This window comes from Oncorhynchus gorbuscha, linkage group LG22 (genome assembly GCF_021184085.1).
Source record: "Oncorhynchus gorbuscha isolate QuinsamMale2020 ecotype Even-year linkage group LG22, OgorEven_v1.0, whole genome shotgun sequence".
Lineage (NCBI taxonomy): Eukaryota > Metazoa > Chordata > Actinopteri > Salmoniformes > Salmonidae > Oncorhynchus > Oncorhynchus gorbuscha.
Genome location: NC_060194.1, coordinates 21155176 through 21175108, shown reverse-complemented (window position 1 = coordinate 21175108; position 19933 = coordinate 21155176). Strand labels below are relative to the sequence as shown.

Here is a 19933-nt window from a genome sequence, read left to right as displayed (position 1 = left end):
GTCTAGACAGAGACTATTGAAAACAAATTCATGGTCTAGGTTGTTTTGGGTTGTTTTGTATTCATCTCTGCCTTTAAAATAAGTATCTGGTGAGTTGTATTGGAAATACAGTCGTTATTTGTAGCTCATTGAGTGTGCAGACAACTGTCCTTGATATAGAGAGTGCATGAGTGATGTAAATACAAGCAGGTATGAGTAGACCCAAGTAGCCAATACTACATGCGGATACAAGTATTCACCCCCTTGGCATTTTGTTGCCTTACAACCTGGAATTAACACAACATGGCTACCACTTTGAAGATGCTAAATATTTTATATTGTGAAACAAACAAGAAATATTAGAAAAAACTGAAAACCCCGACCTGAAATTTACCCCCACAAAGTCAATACTTTGTAGAGCCACCTTTTGCAGCAATTACAGCTGCAAGTCTCTATAAGCTTGGCACATCTAGCCACTGGGATTTTTGCCCATTCTTCAAGGCAAAACTGCTCCAGCTCCTTCAAGTCTTACCACAGATTCTCATTTGGATTGAGGTCTGGGCTTTGACTAGGCCATTCCAAGACATTTAAATGTTTCCCCTTAAACCACTCGAGTGTTGCTTTAGCAGGATGCTTAGGATCATTGTCCGTGCTGGAAGGTGAACCTCCGTCCCAGTCTCAAATCTCAGGAAGCCTGAAACAGGTTTCCCTCAAGAATTTCCCTGTATTTAGCGCCATCCATCATTCCTTAAATTCTGACCAGTTTCCCAGTCCCTGCCGATGAAAAACATCCCCACAGCAAGATGCTGCCACCACCATGTTTCACTGTGGGGATGGTATTCTCGGGGGGATGAGAGGTGTTGGGTTGGTGCCAGACATAGTGTTTTTCTTGGTTGCCAAAAAGCTCAATTTAGTCTCATCTGACCAGAGTACCTTCTTCCATATGTTTGTCTCCCACAAGCCTTTTGGAGAACACCAAACATGTGTGCTTATTTTTTTCTTTAAGAAATAGCTTTTTTTCTGGCCACTCTTCCATAAAGCCCAGCTCTGTGGAGTGTACGGCTTAAAGTGGTTCTATGGACAGTGTCACATTCTGACCATAGCTCTTGTGTGTTTTCCTTGTTATAGTGTTGGTCAGGACGTGAGCTGGGTGGGCATTCTATGTTGTGTGTCTAGTTGATCTGTTTCTGTGTTTGGCCTGACATGGTTCTCAATCAGAGGCAGGTGTTAGTCATTGTCTCTGATTGGGAACCATATTTAGGTAGCTTGTCTGTGTTTGTTTGCACCACACAGGACTGTTTCGGTTTTCACATTTATTGTTTTGTATTTTGTGTAGTGTTCTCGGTTATCGTCTTTATTAAAGATGTTTAACACTAATCACGCTGTGCTTTTGTCCTCTCCTTCCCAGGAAGAAAGCCGTTACAGACAGATACTCCAATCTCCGCTGTGGAGCTTTGCAGCTCCTTCAGGGTTATCTTTGGTCTCTTTGTTGCCTCTCTGATTAATGCCCTTGCCTGGTCTGTGAGTTTTGGTGGGCAGCCCTCTCTTGGCAGTTTTGTTGTGGTGCCATATTCTTTCAATTTTTGAATAATGGATTTAATGGTGCTCCATGGGATGTTCAAAGTTTCTGATATTTTTCTATAACCCAACCCTGATCTGTACATCTCCACAACTTTGTCCCTGACCTGTTTGAAGAGCTCCTTGGTCTTCATGGTGCCACTTGCTTGGTGGTGCCTCTTGCTTAGTGGTGTGGTGTTGTGTCTGGGGCCTTTGAGAACAGGTGCTGAGATCATGTGACACTTAGATTGCACACAGGTGGAGTTTGCACCAGATCTTATTTAGGGGCTTCATAGCAAAGGGGGTGAATATACACTGCTCAAAAATATAAAGGGAACACTTCAACAACACAATGTAACTCCAAGTCAATCACACTTCTGTGAAATCAAACTGTCCACTTAGGAAGCAACACTGATTGACAATACATTTCACATGCTGTTGTGCAAATGGAATAGACAACAGGTGGAAACTATAGGCAATTAGCAAGACACCCCCAATAAAGGAGTGGTTCTGCAGGTGGTGACCAGACCACTTCTCAGTTCCTATGCTTCCTGGCTGATGTTTTGGTCACTTTTGAATGCTGGCGGTGCTTTCACTCTAGTGGTAGCATGAGTGCAACTCATCCAGGATGGCACGTCAATGCGAGCTGTGGCAAGAAGGTTTGCTGTGTCTGTCAGCGTAGTGTCCAGAGCATGGAGGCGCTACCAGGAGACAGGCCAGTACATCAGGAGACGTGGAGGAGGCCATAGGAGGGCAACAACCCAGCAGCAGGACCGCTACCTCCACCTTTGTGCAAGGAGGAGCAGGAGGAGCACTGCCAGAGCCCTGCAAAATGACCTCCAGCAGGCCACAAACGTGCATGTGTCTGCTCAAACGGTCAGAAACAGACTCCATGAGGGTGGTATGAGGGCCCGACGTCCACAGGTGGGGGTTGTGCTTACAGCCCAATACCATGCAGGACGTTTGCCATTTGCCAGAGAACACCAAGATTGGCAAATTCGCCACTGGCGCCCTGTGCTCTTCACAGATGAAAACAGGTTCACACTGAGCACATGTGACAGACTTGACAGTCTGGAGACGCCGTGGAGAACGTTCTGCTGCCTGCAACATCCTCCAGCATGACCGGTTTGGCGGTGGGTCAGTCATGGTGTAGGGTGGCATTTCTTTGGGGGGCCGCACAGCCCTCCATGTGCTCGCCAGAGGTAGCCTGACTGCCATTAGGTACCGAGATGAGATCCTCAGACCCCTTTTGAGACCATATGCTGGTGCGGTTGGCCCTGGGTTCCTCCTAATGCAAGACAATGCTAGACCTCATGTGGCTAGAGTGTGTCAGCAGTTCCTGCAAGAGGAAGGCATTGATGCTATGGACTGGCCTGCCCGTTCCCCAGACCTGAATCCAATTGAGCACATCTGGGACATCATGTCTCGCTCCATCCACCAACGCCACGTTGCACCACAGACTGTCCAGGAGTTGGCGGATGCTTTAGTCCAGATCTGGGAGGAGATCCCTCAGAAGACCATCCGCCACATCATCAGGAGCATGCCCAGGCGTTGTAGGGAGGTCATACAGGCACGTGGAGGCCACACACACTACTGAGCCTCATTTTGACTTGTATTAAGGAATTTACATCAAGGTTGGATCAGCCTGTAGTGTGGTTTTTCACTTTAATTTTGAGTGTGACTCCAAATCCATACCTCCATGGGTTGATAAATTTGATTTCCATTGATAATATTTAGAAAAATGCCAAGGGCGTGAATACTTTTGCAAGGCACTGTATGCAATGCCAAGGGCGTGAATACTTTTGCAAGGCACTGTATGCAATGCCAAGGGCGTGAATACTTTTGCAAGGCACTGTATGCAATGGTTCCACTGAGGTTAAAGTTGGCATTTGAAAAGAGATGCTATTCTATTCTGCAGTAAAGCAAACAAGCTATTGAACTGATCTACCAAACAGTCAAGAGCAAATGCAGCCAATTCTGAGGTCACATCTGAGTTCCAACCGTATCATCATCCTCATTCTCAATATCCACAAAGTCCAACAGACACCCTACAATCACAGTCAGTCACTGGTTATTCCTGACAGTCATTTTCCATTACTGCTTGATATTTGTGACTCATGTTCTCATTTCAGGACTACCGACCATCAAGACAACAGCTGTGGCATAACAGGCCAGATCCTGCTTGTGTCCCAAATAGCACCCTATTCCATACATAGTGCACTACGTTCGACCAGATCCCTATGGGTCCTGGTCAAAAGTAGTGCACTATAAAAGGAAATAGGGTGTCATTTGGGGACACATTCCCTGAGACCCTGAGAGTGTGATGAGTGAATAGAGTTAAGGGCTCTCCTCCTCTCTTCTGCTCTCCTCTCCCTTTCACCTCTGCTGGTGCATGATGGATTAGGAAGGCTGTGTTGGATCCAGGGGGCGAGTAGTCTTGTCCGTCCCTGATTGGCACTCCGATAAGCTCGGAGGCTGGCGCGGTGGAGAGGGAGAGGAGGGAAAGAGAGAGGAGAGGAGGGAAAGAGAGAGGAGAGGGAGATTAGGAGAGAGGAGAGAAAGGGGGACCAAGGGGGAGAGACACACCCACGGGACCTTTCTTCTTTGAAGGACAGCCCATTACATGGTCAGGGTTGAGCGCTGCCGACTGGACCAGCCCTGCATACACAGTGATGTGATCGTGCTGACGCCCACAGGTCATAGCTCATCTCACCCCCACCCCCCCTTGGCTGCATGGCGTGGACTAGCGTTAGCACCTAGCGGCTGATTGAACTGGCTTCAGGGGGTCAAGGTGCCAGATGTCCGTTACTCACGATTAGCCGTGTTCCACTCCAGCGGCTTGTAATTGCAGAGTCAGGTTTCATTGGGTTTGCAGGAGGCAAGCTCTCTATACCCCGGTGGTGAAGCCTCTAGACTGTCGTGGAAGTACAGTATATAGGTTGTGACCTGACACTCCCTCCTTAAGAATTAAGAACATGTCAAGGAAGATGATATCTGATAGAAACTTTAACACATTACTGCTCTACTAAGTTCTAGGTAGGTCTGTCAAAGTCTGTTCGGGCTATGTTTTTAAAATGTAATCAATGAGGTGTAGTGGTCGAGGACAAATTGAGTTTCTCTACTGTATCTGTCTCCTGATGAAATGATTTTGATTTTATTACAAACTGTGTAATTTAGTATTAAGAGACCAGTGAGGTCACAGAGTGTGAGGGAAGAAAGCTGAAAGGCATTGAGATTGAAGGACGTGTCGAACATCTTGACAAGATGCACTTCCCGGTGGTATATTTAATTTTTCATGAGAGCCACATAGAGCTTCATCCCTGAAAACAGAAACGTCAGGCGAGGGAGTCCTTGAGAATAACAATATCTGATACTACACCAATCAATAATATGAATCATTTCAGCTGAGAACTGAAAAGCTCTATTGACAGGAGAGCTTTTTCTCACAGATTAGATGTGGAGTTTTCTTTACCACTTTCTACCATGAATTTAATTGTCTAACTCCACCACTATACTGTACATTCTGTATATTATAACAAGGAGTGTTTGTTCAATACTACATGTGTTGATTTGAATGGAGGTTGTTTGGATGTTATTCATTTAAGGGTGCCGATAATGCACTGTATACAGGACATAGTTCTGACATAACATTTTGGCCTAGTTCCTTCCATGGAGTGTTTAACATATCATATGGGCTTTCTGCTGTTGGCAGGTCATTATTTCATCTCACTGTCGCTGCGATTCTAGAGTCCTCAAGCTTTAGCAGTGGTGCAGAAATACAATCCCGCACCACACCAGAGAGTGAGAGAGACGTCCTCCCAGCAAAGCACGCTGTGCTAAGGATTATTTTAGACATTCTCAGATAGAGGTGGGAGGGAAATACGAGAGAGAAAGAGAAAGAGAAAGAGAGAGAGAGGGACGAGTCCCCTTCCAACAATACAAAGACAGCAGGACTACCAGCCAGTATGCAATGTTTCATCTTGCCTATCCTTGGAATTACACTCCACAACCATTGGCATTACAGGGATGTAATATAATATGTTTCCTTCCATTATGTTTTATTTATGACGGGCTTAATACATTAACAATTGAGGAGGGATTGATTCAAGGCCTCGTCGTTGAAATAGTGAGAGAATTGTTGGAAGGTTTATTACAGAATCAATTAAGTTTACCCCCGGCTTACACAAAGCCCCAGCACCATCAGCATGCTATGGTTTGCTGTCACTCCGAGTGGCTCCTATCCTGCCTCTGATAAGGATTGCTGGCTTGGCAGAGAACAACAGGCAACCCAAATAATATTAATATTAGAAATTGGAGGCAGGAAGAATGAATCACCTTGGAATATGAATTACATTTTCACCAGGTTTTACGGTGATTTGTCAATGTCATGGGAATTGGGCAGGATTTCCCTTGTCTCTTGAATAGCGAAGCTGTCAGACACAGAGAGAAGGGTGAGATTGTATATAACAAAGGAGGCACTGTATATCATGACATTTCAACCCAAAAGAGAGAAAGAGAGAACCTGAAATCCATAGTGCGAAGCGACAGGATTCGTTAAGTAATTTATGTAGTTAGCTAAATGGAAAACTCTAATACTTAGGCTGTCACACCCTGATCTGTTTCACCTGTCTTGTGCTTGTCTCTGCCCACCAGGTGTCTCACATTTCCCCCATTATCCCCTGTGTCCTTATACCTGCGTTTTCCGTTGGTCTGTTGCCAGTTTGTCTCGTCTTGTCTTACCAGCACGTTCTCCCATTTGCCATTTTTTCAAGTTTCTGTTTTCTAGTCCTCCCGGTTCTGACCTCTGCCTGCCCTGACCCTGAGCCTGCCTGCCATTCTGTCCCTTGTTGACGCTGTCTTGGATTACCGACCTCTGCCTGTCCTGGACCTGCCGTTTTCCTGCCCCCTGTTTTGTAATAAACATCTACGATTCTAACTGTCTGCCTCATGTGTCTGCATCTGGGTCTTATCCTGAGTCGTGTTATAGGCTAAATCATGATCCCTTGTACACAGTTTATATTTGACTTTATTTATCACTTGACTACCACATCTAATGATATCCACATGTAGTCATCCTTAAGATTCCCAGTCACACGAGAAAAGTGTTGTCTTGAGACTACCACGTTATGATCATCTACCATGTTCATTGAGCTCTAAGTCCATTTATTTTATGGCTGTCGACTAAACCTCGAGGACTGTTTTTCTTTCTCTCTGCGTTCTGCCTTTAATGGGACGAAGTGGTAAATAACACTCTGAGTCCTAATGGACACCTAAGAGAAGGGGAAAGGAAAGGGGGACACCTAGTCAGTTGCACAACTGAATGAATACAACTGAAATGTGTCTTCTGCGTTTTAACCCAACCCCTCTGAATCAGAGAGTTTGGGACCTAAGTGCTCAGCCAATAAAATAAAACCTCAATTGCCTCTTTATTAATGCAGCATATGGCAATAGTGTACTTCAGCCCTCTTTGGGACTTTTTTCCAAGCAAATAAGTACCAACGTACATCATCATCAAGTCATTGGCCTTTTCTCTTCTTCTATACTAAAAGACTGATAGACATCCTCGGTCTTCAGTGTAGTAATATTGTGCTTGCTCCTACTCCAAGCCCACCAATCATTCCAAATGTTCGTTCCCTGTCATCTTTGAGAATGATTCACCTCTTTCCCTCTCCTTCCTCTCTACTCTGAACAGAGACTTCTGTGTAATACTCTGCACTCCAGTTATGAACAGCCCAGTTCAGAGTCAGACTGGCTGCTTGTTTCGCTGGGTCGGAGACTGTAACGCAAGTAGCTTTACACTGTCTGCTCTCAGCTCTGCAAAACAGTACGAGTGGTTCTTAGAACACACAGGAACACACAGACAGAGGGCCCAAAGAGTTACTCATAGGATCAATATCCTATTCCTTGGTCAATTGCACAAACATCCTTTCCTGCTTTTTCAACCAGTGTGGGTTATTAGACCTGAGGAGGAAAATACACCAATAAAGAGAGGGATAAGCCTTCCTTTAGTCTGAGCAGTTTATCAGATTTCTTAAGTCTGCCTGAAGATAATGATAATTACGTCTTATGGGGGGGGGGTTTATGTACTACTTGGGTCAAGGAAAGATATCTAAAGGCTCGTCAAATCAAATCAAATGACATTTTATTGGTCACATACACATGGTTAGCAGATTTTATTGCGAGTGTAGCGAAATGCTTGTGCTTCTAGTTCTGACCATGCAGTAATATCTAAAAAGTAATCTAACAATTTCACATAAGCTACCTTATACTACAAGTCTAAATGAATGAATAGGAATATGTACATATAAATATATGGATGAGCGATGGCCGAACGGCATAGGCAAGATCCAGTAGATGGTGTAGAGTACAGTATATACATACATATGAAATGAGTAATGTAGGGTATGTAAACATTATATAAAGTGGCATTGTTTAAAGTGACTAGTGATACATTTATTACATCCAATTTTTAATTATTGAAATGGCTAGAGATTTGAGTCAGTATGTTGGCAGCAGCCAACGGTAATGGCTGTTTCACATTCTGATGGCCTTGAGATAGAAGCTGTTTTTCAGTCTCTCGGTCCCAGCTTCGATGCACCTATACTGACCTCGCCTTCTGGATGATAGTGGGGTGAACAGGCAGTGGCTCGGGTGGTTGTTGTCCTTGATGATCTTTTTGGCCTTCCTGTGACATCCGGTGGTGTAGGTGTCATGGAGGGCAGGTAGTTTGCCCCCGGTGATTGGTTGTGCAGACCTCACTACCCTCTGGAGAGCCTTATGGTTGTGGGCAGAGCAGTTGCCGTACCAGGCGGTGATACAGCCCGACAGAATGCTCTCGATTGTGCATCTGTAAAAGTTTGTGATTTTGGTGACAAGCCAAATTTCTTCAGCCTCCTGGCGTTGCCCCTTCATCACCACGCTGTCTGTGTGGGTGGACCATTTCAGATAGTCCGTGATGTGTACGCAGAGGAACTTAAAACTTTCCACCTTCTCCACTACTGTCCCGTCGATGGATAAGGGGGTGCTCCCTCTGCTGTTTCCTGAAGTCCACGATCATCTTCTTTGCTTTGTTGACGTTGAGTGTGAGGTTATTTTCCTGACACCACACTCCGAGAGCCCTCACCTCCTCCCTGTAGGCCGTCTTGTCGTTGTTGGTAATCAAGCCTACCACTGTAGTGTCGTCTACAAAGTTGATGATTGAGTTGGAGGCGTGCATGGCCACACAGTCATGGGTGAACAGGGAATACAGGAGAGGGCTGAGAACGCACCCTTGTGGGGCCCTAGTGTTGAGGATCAGCGGGTGAAGAAGTTGCCTCACCACCTGGGGGTGGCCCGTCAGAAAGTCCAGGACCCAGTTGCACATGGCGGGGTCGAGACCCAGGGTCTCCATCTTAATGACGAGTTTGGAGGGTACTATGGTGTTAAATGCTGAGCTGTAGTCGATGAACATCATTCTTACATAGGTATTCCTCTTGTCCAGATGGGTTAGGTCAGTGTGCAGTGTGATTGCGATTGCGTCTGTGGACCTATTGGGGCGGTAAGCAAATTGAAGTGGGTCTAGGGTGTCAGGTAGGGTGGAGGTGATATGATCCTTGACTAGTCTCTCAAAGCACTTCATGATGATGGAAGTGAGTGCTACAGGGTGATATTCATTTAGCTCAGTTACCGTAGCTTTCTTGGGAACAGGAACAATAGATAGATACTAGAGACAAAATAACTGACACTTTTTATAATAGATGAGTTAGCTGACAATGCCACAAAAATGATGTGCACGCTTCAATGGGTCAGCAGTCCGTGTGTTGTGGTGATTCTGTGTGGCCAGATAGCTATTGAAAATGACCAGAAGCTGCCGTGTAAGGAATCGTAGTTGGCTTGTTTCAGTTAGTTTCATATTGTTCTTGATACCATGACTTGTTTAGAGATGTTTTGACTGATGCCAGGTTCACAAATTCAATTGCTATCTAACCAACAACTGTAATGATGTATTTGCTCATTGTGCAAATCTATTTATGTTTTCAATAAACAATGAAGACCAAATATAATTTACATGTTGTCAACACTAAGCCAAACCTGTCTGTTTTGCCACATAGTTGCGCAAACATGGATTTTGTTGCTAAACAACCTACCCGTCTATAAGGTTCCATTCTTTTGAAATGCTAAACGTGTCAAGGTCCATTCCATTAGGATACTGATATGAAGTAATCTGCCTCTGATGACCTCACCATCTCAGGGGGGAGAGATAACCATGTCATGTGTTGATAATCACGAGGAGTTCAGCCTATAGCCTCAGTTTATAACATAGAGGGCAGCAAACATAAACCCCTCAGCAAATTGCAGTACTTGTAAATTGTAATTACTATGAATCATTTCCAAATCATGCAGGTAGTTAAAGCATACGTTGATTGCTCTAACATGGGCACCATACTGTGTTTGTGGAAACGGGGATTTAAATGATATAATTCAAGTGACTATGCATGTCTTCTGATACAAGTATTGAAACGACTCCGAGGCTCCAAACAATCTCCTTGTCACCACTAGGACAAGCAGCATCCTCTGTTACTGCAGGCTTTAGTCTGTGTGACCAACACGCCCTCTCTAACACACATGTCCCAGCCAGCCAGCTAGTGCTGATCACAGAGGCATCAGATGAGACAGAATCAATCACTCCACCGCTGCTTTGTAGATCAGCTTTCACACTCTGTTCTGTCACGCACGTCGGTGATACTGAAAGACTATGATTGAAACACTAATTATGATGTCATTACGTTACATCGTATGGTATTGTTTCTAATCATCTAGTTGAAAATGGAATCTAACCTAACATATATTCTCCAGTGACTGTAGATCTTCCTTTCCTCTTGTCAACAGCATGTTAACAGCACCGCCAGCAATATTAAGTGTTCCTTTTTTAGTCCCTCAATCTGGGCCTCCTTCCAGTGAACATGATGAGCATCATGGGGGCGACAGGCAAAACGTTGGCGTTGGTTCCTGGCAGGTGTTACAGCTCTGCAGTAGCTCGACTCAGACCCCACCAGAACCACGGACACCACGTTCAGCCGCCCACGCAGAACATACTGTTATAACAGTAGCTATGGCTGTCCAATGGCTGGCTGTGCTTAGTGTCCTTGGTAAGTTATGAATACTGCTGAGTCTCTATCTGAGATCAGGTAGGAGTCCACTGGGTGAACAGGGAGGGTTATGTATCTGTCTGCCTGGCTTTCCCCCATTTGTTTTCCCACTGGTCATGTGATATGTGATGCCATGTCATGTGATATGTGATGCCATGATGTGATGCCTAAGCTCACTGCACAGCAACGGGGTTGAAGCTCTTCGCTGCACCACCTGTGTCTGTGCATCTCCTGGAAGAGTTCACATGTTCAGAATCAGATTAGGAGCAGAGCAGAGTAGACCCTCTCTTCTGCTGAGTGACAGAGCTGGTACTGAATCAGCACTAAGGCTGCTGGCCCGGGGTGTGGCAGCTGGAAGATATCTCTCTGTCTCTGGTGAATTTCCCTCAAACGACTGTTTTGACTCATAGGACATGGCAGAAATGATCTGCAAGCATGATAAACTGGGAAATGATCCCATTTTCCTCCCTACTGCTCTACTTCCTCCCCACCGCTCTGAGTAAAAGGCTCCGACTTACAATCATTTAACACTCTGGTGCGCGTGATGGATAAAGTGTCCTCCTACGAGAGAGGAGGATAAGAAATGGCAGCAGCAGAACGGTGTGGATGCGATTAGTGAGTCAAAATCCCTTGTATCCTTGGTCTCTGGTTGCCTTGTGATTGTCAAGGCTTCTCTCCCTCCTCCTCTGGTTGCATTGTTGTGGGAGGGAGTAGATCCCTGTGCAGCCATGGTGTGAAGCCCCTATTATAGTAACAATTCTAGAGGAGCACTCACTATCTGACTGAGCCATATGTTGAGAGTTAACCTAGGAAATAAAACTGCCATGATGTGTATAGTGGTTCCTCGTTTAAAAGTTGCGTAATGCTACATATAGTGTGCGGTGTGCTGTTTGACGCGTCAGCGAGTCGCGGTGCTTGACGTTAATGCTCATTTGAAGCACTAGAGGCATTTTGAGCACATCTACTTCACCTAGTCTTTTTATCATTATTTTATGAACAAAAACACAAAGATGTTGATGAAAAAATAGTGTATATATGCTTCTTTCTATTGGCTATACAGTATATAAATCATGACTTATTATAAGGTTATTTGGATTATTAAGCGGATTCTAATAACTTGACATATTTGTAGGGGGTTGATGCATTTTCTTTCGGGCAAATCAGGTCTGTGATATTCAGTTCGACATTTCAAATTTTAGTATTGTGTCAGGTGAATGTACCATACTGTACCATTATCCTTTTTTGAAACAACGCGCTTTTACCATCAGTTGTCGTCAGTATTTACAGCATTCGCACACCTTGTTAGTGAAATGTGAACTGCTATTAGACTATCCTTTTGTAAATGAATGGAGGTGTGAATGTTTCTGTCTGAGTCTCTCTCCTCTTGCGCTATAGAGTCCAGCATCGGGCAAGACAATCAGCTGGCGGGCGGTCCCAGAGTTGAGGGAGAACATGGGTAAATACATACATCTGCCTCTACAGCCCTACGTTGTTTCAGCTTTATTGGCTAATTGAGGCTTTCGTTCAAGTGATGAACGCAACATTTTTGCAAATTAAATCAAATGTAGGATTTTTGCAGCCTATATATGATTCTGGGAACTGTTTATTTGAGTTTCACTTAAACAATTTTATTATCAAAACAATATTGATTGTAAACTCCTTGTTTGTTATGTCGGCTATAGGCTTTGATTGGGTTATTAGAAGACTCTTTTAAAGAGATTTGAGTTGCAACCAACATAATAACCAATCAGGACGAGGCGTCGCCAGCTGTGAACTCTACAGCATGCTTCAGACGACCAAGGTGAATGTGACTGTACATCAAATGTTACAATGGTAAAACATTTGAGAACTATTCTTTCGCCTGACACCATAACTTTGCCTACTCTTAATTCTAGCCTTATATGTTGACATGCATAACGTTATTTAACCAATTCTGATATTTTGAATGTTGTGATAGTAATGTATGATTCAGTGCAATACCTATGTCGATTGAAAGCAGAATTCTGATAATATTACCATTATATCAACACACTCGTTACTCCCATTCAAAATCTCTTCTGCATGCGCTCCAAAGGAATAACTTGAAATAACATGATATAGGTTCATGAAATAATCGAAAGGAAAATGTGATTACTTCTTAGCCAAGTGGTTCTAAGTATTTTAGTACATGGTACACAGACACCATTTCCTAGCTCTCTCAGGCTCAATACTGAGCTTAGTCACATTGGTAATTGTGTTGCACAAAAACAAGAGTCAGATATATCACAAAACACTAATTTGGAGGGACAGGTCATTTTAGGCTTTATTTCAATAACACATAAAGTCACAAAGCAGAGATGCAACTACAAAAGAGTTCTTCGGTTGTCCCCATAGTAGAACCCTTTCTGGTTCCAGACCGAACCCTTTTGGGTTCCATGTAGAAACCTCTGTAGAAAGGAACCCAAAAGTGTTTTACCTGCAACCAAAAATGGTTCTTCAAGTGGTTCCCCTATGGGGAGAGCCAAAGGAACCTTCTAGATAGCACGTTTTATTTAAGAGTGTACCGATAAATGAGTCTACAAAAATGTAATCAACAGAAAATGTAAAAAATAATCAAAGCTTTTCCCTGCAGCTGCTGGTTGGTGTCTTGGTGAGTCAATCCTCTGGGAGTCAGGGACTTTACTTTGTCACTGTTGCTAATGGGAATGAACTCTATATGAAACTGATGACATTATATTTAATATACATATGCTGCGTGGATAATGTTATGTTCTTCCAGCATCTGACAGCTCAAATGGTGATCTGCACTTGATCTGCCACCATAATAGGCTAGATAAGAATTCTCACAATGCCTAAAACTAGTCCAAAACCAAACAGGCAGGTTACCCTTAATTATAGGTCAACAAACACAAGACTGTGAAAAGAACTCTGTTCTGCTCATCATCCAAACATTTGCATAGCCTTTCCACTGGGATTCTCTGCCTCTAACCCTATTACAGGGGCTGAGTCACTGGCTTACTGGGGCTCTCTCATGCCGTCCCTGGAAGGGGTGCGTCACCTGAGTGGGTTGATTCACTGTTTTGGTCATCCTGCCTGGGTTGCCCCCCCCCCCCCTTGGGTTGTGCCGTGCCGGAGATCTTTGTGGGCTATACTCAGCCTTGTCTCAGGATGGTAAATTGGTGGTTGAAGATATCCCTCTAGTGGTGTGGGGGCTGTGCTTTGGCATAGTGGGTGGGGTTATATCCTTCCTGTTTGGCCCTGTCCGGGGGTGTCCTCGGATGGGGCCAGAGTGTCTCCTGACCCCTCCTGTCTCAGCCTCCAGTATTTATGCTGCAGTAGTTTATGTGTCGGGGGGCTAGGGTCAGTTTGTTATATCTGGAGTACTTCTCCTGTCCTATTCGGTGTCCTGTGTGAATCTAAGTGTGCGTTCCCTAATTCTCTCCTTCTCTCTTTCTTTCTCTCTCTCGGAGGACCTGAGCCCTAGGACCATGCCCCAGGGCTACCTGACATGATGACTCCTTGCTGTCCCCAGTCCATTTGGCCATGCTGCTGCTCCAGTTTCAACTGACCTGAGCCCTAGGACCATGCCCCAGGACTACCTGACATGATGACTCCTTGCTGTCCCCAGTCCACCTGGCCATGCTGCTGCTCCAGTTTCAACTGTTCTGCCTTACTATTATTCGACCATGCTGGTCATTTATGAACATTTGAACATCTTGGCCATGTTCTGTTATAATCTCCACCCGGCACAGCCAGAAGAGGACTGGCCACCCCACATATGCTCTCTCTAATTCTCTCTTTCTTTCTCTTTCTTGGAGGACCTGAGCCCTAGGACCGTGCCCCAGGACTACCTGACATGATGACTCCTTGCTGTCCCCAGTCCACCTGACTGTGCTGCTGCTCCAGTTTCAACTGTTCTGCCTTATTATTATTCAACCATGCTGGTCATTTATGAACATTTGAACATCTTGGCCATGTTCTGTTATAATCTCCACCCGGCACAGCCAGAAGAGGACAGGCCACCCCACATAGCCTGGTTCCTCTCTAGGTTTCTTCCTAGGTTTTGGCCTTTCTAGGGAGTTTTTCCTAGCCACCGTGCTTCTACACCTGCATTGCTTGCTGTTTGGGGATTTAGGCTGGGTTTCTGTACAGCACTTTGAGATATCAGCTGATGTACGAAGGGCTATATAAATAAATTTGATTTGATTTGATAGCCTAAATAATAGCCTTGCTTTTCACAGTAGAATAGCTACAGCTACAGTAGATGTTCAGGGAGAATAGACCGGATGGAAATGAAAGGGGAAACAAATGCATTGCATGCATGCACATACTCCTCGTTTCTACTTCTCTGTTCCCAGTGCAGAAGAAGAACCAGCGCAGCATTAATGATAGAGAAGATGAGGCCTCTGACATGGATAATAACGGAGATATGAGAGCCTGGGACATAAATCAAGAGACACGCTGGGCTGAGCTGAGCAGGCGGAACCAAACCGCCTGTTCCACAGAGGGAGTAACTAGGGTGCTGCACCCACTGGAAGGACTGACGGAGGACATCAGAGCACATTACCCAACATCCTCCCCTGAATGGTGGAATTGTACGACACTTCTATTGCCTCATGGTGAACAGGGGTGGACATGGAGGGGCTGGGGCACTTGAAGTTGAACGATCCTGCCCCTACATGAATAAGAAGCTCCATTGACCTCTCTTGAAGTGTTTTGGGAATGGAATGTGTCACTCAGTGGACGGACAAGGATGAAACAGCAGCGTATATTGGATTATCATTCAACTCGTACTGGAAAAGGTAGTGAGGCACAGCATTATAATTCCATAATATCTACGGTTCAATGGCCCACTTTGTTGTGTGGCTATTATCTATTGATAGTTAAAGTTACAGTAGGTCCAGGGTAGAAGAAGTGGATCCTAAATCAGTTGATCCTAAACACTGACCTGGGTGATGATATAGATGCCGTAGTCGATCTTCTGCCGTCGTAGGATGGGGTGCAGGTAGTGCAGCCAGTACTTGAGGTGGTTGTCTCTGTGTCTGAACGGGATAATGATAGCCACCTTCTGTTTGGCGCGGCAGTCCGGTGGGGTGTACTTGCCCCCCTCCGTCACGTTGGGGTTCTCCTTCTGCACTCGTTCCATCGTCATCTGGGAGGCAAACTCGATGAGGAGGCGGCCCACTGGAGAAAGAAAGAGGGGATGCATTGTCGACATCAAAGCCAACTGGAATGTGCAAATACGGGTAAATGCCTGTGGGAACGCAATGTTTACAGAATTCATGAGAAGGTTGCGTCTGAAAAGCAGTAGTACCGGTAGCTTGAAATAAAAACACCTAAGACTTAACCTTCAAGTATTCTCTCCATGGAGATGAAAATACATGGAAAGCAATTACGGAGCTGCAATGCCCATCTAGAGCCACAACAACAAACACTAAACTCTTAGCATTCTAATGATCAGTCTACTCCACAGCAAACCATTCATTTGTCTCTGGCCACCAAAGGGAGTGCTGCCTACCACAACTCCACCATATCATGAGGTAATCCACTTATAATTGATGTACAGGTAACTGCCCAAATAATGGAAACACTTGAGTAAATGAAGGATACAGAGTATATTGAAAGCAGGTGCTTCCACACAGGTGTGGTTCCTGAGTTAAGGACGATACATCCCATCATGCTTAGGGTCATGTATCAAAATGCTTGGCAGGCCATTATTTTGGTTACCATGGCTATGCCCCTATAGGATGACAATGCCCTCATCCACAGCACACGAGTGGTCACTGAATGGTTTGATGAGCATGAAAATGATGTATTGGAGATTCTGGAGGGGTGTTTGAGACAGAGTTTTCCACCACCATCAACAAACACCAAATGATGGAATTTCTTGTGGAGGAACGGTGTCGCATTCCTCCAATAGAGTTCCAGACACTTATAGAATCTATGCTAAGATGGATTGAAGCTGTTCTGGCTCGTGGTGCCCCAACACCCTATTAAGACACTTTATGTTGGTGTTTCCTTTATTTTGGCAGTTACCTGTATGTACAACGCGCTGAAAAGCATGATGCATTTGTTGAGAGCGTGAGCAAAACTAACGGAATGTGGCTCATATAGACAGACACTCCATATTATCTGAGTCATCGACAACGCAGGGTGAGTCAGATACCAAACTGTATCATTCTAGAGTGTCGCCTGCATTGCCCGAATCCACTGACAAACATACAACGTGTATCTCAAATGGCATCCTGTCCCCTATATAGTGCACTACTCCATAGGCCTCTGGCCAAAAGTAGTGCACTACATAGGGAATAGGATGCAATTTAAGACACATGCCACAACAAGCCCTCATACCAGGTATGCTCCCTCTCCCTCCTCATATTTCCCACTAGGTGCCCTCCCTTCATCTACTCGTTAGTGTTAGAGAACGATTCATTAATGTGTATAGTGGACATAGCAGGAGAGGACCTGAACCTCACTAATGGGATGATAATTGGAACACACACGGTGCGCACACACACACATGGCACACTCTCTCCCTCGCTGCTAGCTAGGAGACTATTAAAAACAGGCATAAACAAAAACTAAGCGGAAACACAGAGAGCAACACATCATCATCCTGCAACACAGAGCAACGGGTCTGTTTTTATTGGCCATGTTAGTTGTTGAATTATTGATGATGGTGATATCCCCAGTGTTATCATCAACAGCATCAGTATTAGTGTAACATCACCGGTATCCTCTATGTAAATGCTTGGTTAGATACTATTGTAACCATACATAACCAGCATACAGTATAAACCACAACAATACTGTAACTGACAAAAAGATGAGTTATTGTTGCATCACGCCCCGCTACCATGCATTACATAGAGCAGAAGGCACAGGTCAAATCAGTAATACAGTACAAGCTTAAAGAGACCTCCACATCTTCAGTGAATGGAAGCCCTTGGACATTGGGATTTGCAACGGTACTTGCTAATTATGTGATTTTAAAAAAAGTTGTAAATTATAATCACAGTATATGATTCTGCTATCTGGGACATGGTCCAAACGTTGGAAGATCACTTGGTCTCAGAACAATATGGAAGTAGTAAGGGCACAAACTAGCATCAACACTGACCCAAAGCTGGTAGCATGCAGGCTATAGTTAGCCACAAACCACTATACAGTAGCCAATATAGCCACATTTGATGGGGATGCATGCTGTGCACAAATTGGACTTTGTAATTGGAAAGAAACGAGGTCAAGATTGTTTACAGGAGTTGAATGTGTGGCATCTATTTGCGGCAGTAGTCCTTTGCTGTTTCCTCCTCTCTAGCCTGTATTATTGAAATAACAAAATCTGCAGCCCCTGGGTCAGTTTGTGGGAAGCATATTTGGCTGTAATTGAGTTTTCTGCCTGGCCTTAGGATAATACACATTTAATGATGAAAGGTCTCATGTTCTCTGGCCATGCTCATTTCCTTGTCTTTCTCCATCTCCATTTACACCCATAGTACTATAGTCTCCATGACAATATACACATTTAGATGTTTGAATGTCATTACTCCTCCTTGACGATCCGAACAAACAGTGCCCCCTCAGATCAGTTCCGTACACCCCATCCTGTAATGGCCTATTCTTCAGACAGAGAGCAGAGCAGCGGCGGAGAGGGAAAAGGGTGCTTGTGTCCACTTTTTAGAAGATGCAGAGGCCAGCCACCTAATTAGCAACCCTCTCGGCCTTTCCATAAACTCACCACACCACCACTGTTCTCTGCTGTTCTCCCCACTGTGTCCCCATTCATTCTCTATCTCTCCAACTGGCGGACCCTTTTGAAGAGATCCCACTACAAAGGCAGATTGGGATCCAGCAACTTTTAATTAGCTGCTTAATGTGGGAAAAAAGGCATGCTGTCAAAGAGGCCGCTGGCTGCTGCTGGAAAGGAATCAGTGCTCTCCCGCTCCTCAGTGTGTGTGTGTGTATGTGTGTGTGTGTGTGTGTGTGTGTGTGTGTGTGTGTGTGTGTGTGTGTGTGTGTGTGTGTGTGTGTGTGTGTGTGTGTGTGTGTGTGTGTGTGTGTGTGTGTGTGTGTGTGTGTGTGTGTGTTATATTAGGAGCTGCCAGGGCAGTGTTAGTAAGCATTTTATTTTCCTCTGTGTGCTGCTGGGGGTAAATCTAATGCAGTGAAGTGAAGACTCTATAGCTACAGTAGATAAGGGTTTGGAGTGACTGTAACCTTCAGGCTGGTAAATCCCTATTCCAGACTACAGTTACAGTAAATTGATGTGACTGAAACCTGCATGCTGGTAAATCTCTGTACAGGCTTGATACAGTTACATTACAGTAGATTGATAGGGTTTGAAGTGACTGTAACCTGCAGCCTGGTACACCTTTATACAGGCTCTGTAAGTCTCTGTCTATACAGTTACAGTAGATATGGGTTCAGAGTGAGTACAGTCTGGTATAACTCTATACAGGGTCTATCTATACAGTTACTGTAGATATGGGTTCAGAGTGAGTACAGTCTGGTATAACTCTATACAGGGTCTGTCTATACAGTTACTGTAGATATGGGTTCGGAGTGAGTACAGTCTGGTATAACTCTATACAGTTACTGTAGATATGGGTTCAGAGTGAGTACAGTCTGGTATAACTCTATACAGGATCTATCTATACAGTTACTGTAGATATGGGTTCAGAGTGAGTACAGTCTGGTATAACTCTATACAGGATCTATCTATACAGTTACTGTAGATATGGGTTCAGAGTGAGTACAGTCTGGTATAACTCTATACAGTTACTGTAGATATGGGTTCAGAGTGAGTACAGTCTGGTATAACTCTATACAGGGTATATCTATACAGTTACTGTAGATATGGGTTCAGAGTGAGTACAGTCTGGTATAACTCTATACAGGGTCTATCTATACAGTTACTGTAGATATGGGTTGAGAGTGAGTACAGTCTGGTATAACTCTATACAGGATCTATCTATACAGTTACTGTAGATATGGGTTCAGAGTGAGTACAGTCTGGTATAATTCTATACAGTTACTGTAGATATGGGTTCAGAGTGAGTACAGTCTGGTATAACTCTATACAGGTTCTATAAGTCTCTGTCTATACAGTTACTGTAGATATGGGTTCAGAGTGAGTACAGTCTGGTATAACCCTATACAGTTACTGTAGATATGGGTTCAGAGTGAGTACAGTCTGGTATAACTCTATACAGTTACTGTAGATATGGGTTCAGAGTGAGTACAGCATGGTATAACTCTATACAGGGTCTGTCTATACAGTTACTGTAGAT

At 44.5% G+C, this 19933-nt stretch overlaps 1 protein-coding gene across 1 annotated transcript in view; it reads right to left on the bottom strand.

The window, feature by feature from the left end:
• LOC124009391 (beta-1,4-galactosyltransferase 2-like) overlaps window positions 1–19933 on the bottom strand; it is a 162360-nt gene that overhangs the window by 42468 nt on the left and 99959 nt on the right. Inside the window, exon 3 of the mRNA XM_046321184.1 lies at window positions 15592–15827. Coding sequence (XP_046177140.1) covers window positions 15592–15827 — 236 coding nt within the window. The remainder of the gene's footprint in view (window positions 1–15591; window positions 15828–19933) is intronic.